Source organism: Epinephelus moara, chromosome 3, assembly GCF_006386435.1.
Source record: "Epinephelus moara isolate mb chromosome 3, YSFRI_EMoa_1.0, whole genome shotgun sequence".
Taxonomy (NCBI): domain Eukaryota; kingdom Metazoa; phylum Chordata; class Actinopteri; order Perciformes; family Serranidae; genus Epinephelus; species Epinephelus moara.
Window position 1 is genome coordinate 684,206 of NC_065508.1, and position 6,290 is coordinate 690,495.

The following is a 6,290-nucleotide window of genomic DNA, read 5'->3' on the forward strand; positions in this document are numbered from 1 at the left end:
CAAAGTATGACCATTCTACAGTGTTTTTTCCATGAAAAGATCCAGGCGGAGCTCCAAATGACAAGTCGGTCACTCAGCTTCAAAACAGTACTATCAGTGATCAGACAACACTCAGCCAGCTTCATGATTATCCAGTTGGTCAAAATCGGGTAAAAATTCAGCCATGACTACTCCAAACAGAGTAACTCCTCGCGTTTGTAAGGTCACTCCAGTGGTAACTTCCTGCAACAACTCAAATCTCGCGAGACGTGTGATTTCAGAGCCATACTTTCACTCTCCGAGTGTTTTGACTTGCCACAACAAACATGTCCGAATTTTTACCCGATTTTGACCAACTGGATCTGGATGAGCCATTTGAATTTGATGACCACCCGTATTTATTTGAACACGGAGTACACGAAGGTACACGGACGCAGAGCTCATTGAAACTGAAGAGCGGATGAGGAGAGAGAGGGAGCAGCAACAGGCAGAGGAACATGTCCGAATCCAGCTAAAGGTAAACACAGACGTTCATTTCTCCTTTCCGTTATGTTGTCGGATAATTATACTAACAATCCGAGCCTATCTGTGTGAAAAAAATGCACTTTTAGTGGACGTATTTTGACGTTGTTTGATGCTGTCTGAGTGCCCTATTATTTAATATAGGGCGCACTCACGGGCTGCAGGCAGGTCAGCCCTAGCTTCGTACTGGAGAAATGTCACATATTGAATATCCTATGACTCATTCAGACAAAAGTAGATCGGAAAATAGGGCCCAGGTTGAAAAAAACATTAGTTCCCCTTTAAGGGATGATTGTTGAAATTTCCAAATGAGAACTTGGAAATTCTGACTTTGTGCTAATGGACTGCATCATCAGTCCCAGCTTCCGAGATATCAGCCTGAGCCTTAGCCCCCAAGTCCTCAGGAATCATTCTGCACCTCAGACTGCTAGCATCCAGTTTGTTAGCCAGTAATCTGATGACAGCCAGCCTCCAGTTTGCAGCTAGCCTCCAGTTGCAGCTCCACCAGCCAGCAACAAACCCAATTACCAGCCATTCCTGTCAGCTAGCATTGGGCCTGCTAGCCTCCAGTGTACAGCTAGCTAGCCACCAGAATTTTAGCCATCAGAAGGCCATCCTTCAGTTTGCACCTCTGCCAGGTGGTCTCTTGCTGGCTTCTCAGTCTGCTAGAAAATAGGCTTTCCTTCAGCCTGTATCTGGGCCTGCATTTTACTTGATAGACTCAGGTTTCTGAACCTGCATCCTGATGTGGCGCCCCCATCGCCCGCATGTCCTGAGCCAGCTAGTCCGCTACATGCTTAAATCCTTAGCTGGACAGCATGCCTTCTGCCTATCCTGATTTGGCAACCCCGATGCCTGCCTTTCCTGAATCCTTTGAGTCATCTATAGACCGCATGAGGAGCCACCCTGACACCTGTCACTTCTCAAAGGATTTTGCCTTGCCAGTTTTACAGGTTCTCATGGAGGCCACAAAAGACAATGTGGTCGTAATGGCTTCCTACACCACTGGCTGTCTAAGCTGCCTAGTGACCTGAGCCTCTGCTGCCCAGCAACCGAGAGTCTCCAGAACTCAGCGCTGTAATTGGCGCCAAGCCAGACAATGAAACGGACCCTGAGTTGGTTGTCCCGGCTGATGTCAATGACGTGCTTAAACCATAAATCTCTTTAAGGTTTCCACAGCAGACTGTACTCTTAATGTAGGAAGGGCTGTTACCAGATGGTTATAGCTGCATGACTGCTCCATCAAGCTCTTCCCTTACCAAAAAGAAGTATACTTCAAGTTTATTTTATGAAGTATACTTAAGTATAGTAAAAGTGTATTTCCCAAAGTATACTTTCATGTACAAGTATACTAATATCAATATACTTGCAGTATACTTGTGAGTATACTATTTTAATACTTCTTGGGACTAAATTGGCCCACTTTTAGTTTATCAAAAGTACACTTTAAGTATACTGTAAGTGTAAGAAAAGTAAACTTTAAGTACATGCGAAAAGTTTTATTTCGTACTGCAAGTATACTACAAGTAAACTAATAGGTATACTATTAGTTTACTAATAATAAACTTCTAGTCCACTTTTTAGTTTATGAAAGTACACTTTAAAGTATACTGCAAGTACCCTTCTATGTATACTATTAGTTTACTAATAATACACTTCTAGTCCACTTTTTAGTTTATGAAAGTACACTTTAAAGTATACTGCAAGTACCCTTCTAGGTATACTATTAGTTTACTAATAATAAACTTCTGTGCAGATGTTGCTGCAGCGTCGTCTTACAGCCTTAAAATTGATGAGACGAGACTCTGGACTTAGAATCAAACATCATCTTTAGTTTATGAAAAAAGGGATGGACACGTTAGCTCGTGCAAACGAGGAGTACACATGGATGTGGGAGTACACAACTTGGCTGCTAACAACAACAAAAGCCAACTGACGCATACGTGTCGCTCCGCGAGCCTTCTGGGTAATGAAGTCCCTTTTAATACAACGTCTTCTATACTTATTACTTCAAAATCAGATATCAAATATAATAACTTATTAACAAACCTTACAAATAAAATATGTTTCTTCAAAATAAATTCTAAACAAATGTGTCATGTAACCCCCCCCCCCCCCCTTTTAATACAACGTCTTCTATACTTATTACTTCAAAATCAGATATCAAATATAATAACTTATCAACAAACCTTACAAATAAAATATGTTTCTTCAAAATAAATTCTAAACAAATGTGTCATTAGTGTCACCAAGTCAGTATGAATGGCAACCAAATGCAAAAACGGGCACAACCTCCCCTTCTGTTCCTGAGTTATGGTGTTGTGAACCGGCCAGAGAAGAGTTGTTTTTTTTGTTGTGCAAAACATTATGATTTTAAGTGAAGCTGACTTTTGAAATTTTGGGTATAAAATGTCCTCACTTCATCATTTTATAGTATTTGATTTTTGTGTGATACTTTGTCATAACTAACATGAACTCTTGAGTTATTGCTAAAAATGTTTAGAGTTACACTTAGGTGAACTAACCCCACAAAATGTAATCAGTTCATCCTTGATTCCAATTTGAAATTTGCGCCCAATTTGAAGAAAAAGCCTCCAGGCTTTGTGGAGATTTCACATTTGATTAAACTTTGACATGGAATTAAGTGTTGCAAAACCAACAGACTGCTGTCAGCTATGCAACAGAAGTTTTGAATTAATACTAATAGTGCTTCTGTGATTGCTACCTTAATGCTTTGGGACACATGTAGCCATCATTAAACCTGTGCCATGTAACACATGTGGGACACTGTTTTCACTTGTGTATTTGTGCGTGTGAGTGTGAGTACAGCATAACTAAAACAGTTTTGATTTGATTTGGACTAAACTAAGTGGAAGTGTTGTGGGTCACGAAATTGAAAAATTATTTGATTTTGAGTAGAACCACTCAAAGGTAAAGGTAACTGCATAAGGTCAAATTTCAAAATTTCCACCCGATGCCAGTACACTGGTGAGAGATACACATATGGTTAACATTTAACGGGCAGCTGTAGCTCAGAGGGAGATCAGTGTATGAATGTTAGTTAGATCCTGATGAGTTGGTTGGTACCCTGCGTGGCAACCTCCAGACATCAGTGTATGAATGTGGTGTGAATGGGTGACTGATAGACCGGTATTGTAAAGCACTTTGAGTAGTTGATAATACTAGAAAAGCACTATATAAGTACAGTCCATTTAACACTAATATTAGCTTTTATATAACTTGAACTATCATTCAAAGATTTGGTTTTATAGTGTCAAACACGCAGTGTTGCACTCTCTGAGTGCCTCTTGTACTGTAATTTCACATTGGATTTCAAATTATTTCAAATTGATGACAGCGATTCAACTAAGTCACTTTAACCTCCAACATAAAATATCATTCTATATAAAAACTGTAGAGGTCATGTGTAGGAATTTACTTTACAATGAAATTTACCTTTAATTAAATACACTCACCAAGTATAGCATCGAGTTTTGAGGTATCGAGTTGTGGTTTTGATCCCACATCTTTGTGTGCTCCTGACGGTCTCCCTGTCAAACTTGAGCAAGACAGTATTTCCCTTCCGTAGACAAGCACAGCAAGGTCCCCGACGTAAACTGATAAATTTGTAGTTCGCAGAGAGTTAAGCTTTTGTCTGGGGACCTTGACATCAGAGCCTGGCATGAGAGACACCTGCAAAACAAATAAGTGATCAGTTAGTTTGCAATTGGTTGCACATTATTAGGGGTGGGACAGTACACACGTACGAGTAACCGGTTAGCAAATTATAACCATTTAGAAAATAATCAATAATGAAATAATCAAAAATGAACTATTTAGGAGCGATAATGCTGCCTGAAAAAACTTGAGTGCAGTAATGTTACACATAACAGACATGGAGCATTAAGTAACGTTAATAACTTGTTATTATCATGTGACTTCTTATAGTTGAGTTGTAAACGCGATGGCAACCAGCAACAATCAAAGCACTGTGTGGCAATTATTTGAAAAAAATGCCAGCGGGGATACGGTTAGGTGTATGATCAGTTAGGTGTGTATATCAAGCTTTGGAAACACACGCAATACGTGGATCAGGTGAGATGACTTGATGCTCAGTGCGCACTGTTTAATCATAAACACACTCCAAATGAGTCTTGATTCTGCTGCTAGCCTTCCTTCATGGAAAATTGCAATTGCAATTGGGTAATTTTTGCACAGCTCCTATGTCAAGTTTTCTATTCTGTATCCCAAGTTCGCTTTGAAAGTTTCTTTCAAGTTTCGTATCTGCCTGATAATGTCTATGGGATTTGTCGTAGTTTGATGAGTTGTAGTTTGCAATTAAATCTATAGAGCACAACTATACAACATAACTCAGATAAGCTGGGAAGTAGGGCTGCTCGATTATGAAACATAATCACAATTATTTCTGGTCAATATTGAGATCACGATTATTTAACACGATTATTCATTGACTTTGGAAACATCATGCATTTAGTGATTTTTTTTTTACTTTGTTTTTTTAACAGTGGATTTCCTTGATCTTTAAATAGATAAATAGTCAGAGTTTTGCCACACATGGCAAAGACGGTAACTCTTACAATCAGCATTTACACACATGGATTCTAACATTCTTTCTATGTGAGGTATTTACCATGTCATCAGAGTCCACTTGAGGAGAGGCATGTGCAGACACTGGTGAGTCCATAGATTGTATGGACTGGGATGACATGGATGCATGGCTTGAGGTTGGGAGGTTCTCAATAATTCCTTTCAACATCTCCACTACTAGTGGAAGCTCTGTTAAGAGAATGAAGATATAAATGATTATAAGACAAGGGTGAAAAAACTTTAAGCCCCATGACTGCTTGTTGAGACAGGTTCCAAACATCATACAATAAAATAAAATAAGGGCTTGTGCAAGTTTAAGTAAGCTAAATATAAAACATTTATACATGTTTTTATCAAGATCATCTGAAACTACTTGTCATGCAGTTATGGTTGGTCATGTCTTTACATGAACAGACTGTTTAACTTCTTTTTTTCTAATTTCATAAACTTACCTTTCATTGCATCCAGTATCTCTTTCATATTGGCTTCTTTAAGCCTCTTGTTCTCTGCTTGAAGTTCCTTTATTTGCAGCTGGGCCTTACTCCAGTTTCTGGGCAGTGGGTCCTCATCTAATGACTCCTCAGATTCAGAAGTTGGCTACAAGACACATGCACACAATTATACTGTGTCAAACACAAGCTGATTGATGATGATTTGATGATTAGCCTTTCATTGTCTCCTGTAGAAGAAATTTGTCTTGGGCGTCTGAAAGAACACAATTGGTGCGCACAAGGCACACATTTACAATCAATTTACATGAAATAGTCTGCAGTCTCTGTGGCACCATAAGTCCCATACAAGCAGGGCTGGGCAAATAATCGAAAAATAATCAAAACTGTCATTTAGAGCAGTGGTTCCAAACCTTTTTTCCTTGAGGACCCCCCCACCTGTACACACGAACGTGACTGATGTCACACAGGTTCAGAGGTCACAAAGGTGTGGCGTGCTTAATAATGTTTTTTAAATGTGGACCAAAATATATTTCTAGGTGGGTTCATTCGGACTTTGAATATTCCATTAGATGAATTATGATTTTTTCCCCTCATTATTTTAACTGTAAAACACATTAAAGCATAAATAACTGATTTAATATTCATTTCTTTGGTAAGTGACCATGGTATAAGCGGGATAATGCCCTTCGAGGTGTCCTATCATCAGGTTTTAATGGACTTTGCGTCAGA

The 6,290-nt window shown here is 39.1% G+C and overlaps 1 protein-coding gene across 1 annotated transcript in view; it reads right to left on the reverse strand.

Moving 5' to 3' along the window:
* Positions 1 to 6,290, reverse strand: part of LOC126388049 (odorant receptor 131-2-like) — a 10,910-nt gene that overhangs the window by 3,341 nt on the left and 1,279 nt on the right. Inside the window, exons 3-4 of the mRNA XM_050040940.1 lie at positions 5,562 to 5,706; positions 5,153 to 5,298 (exon numbers count right to left, since the gene is read on the reverse strand). Coding sequence (XP_049896897.1) covers positions 5,153 to 5,298; positions 5,562 to 5,706 — 291 coding nt within the window. The remainder of the gene's footprint in view (positions 1 to 5,152; positions 5,299 to 5,561; positions 5,707 to 6,290) is intronic.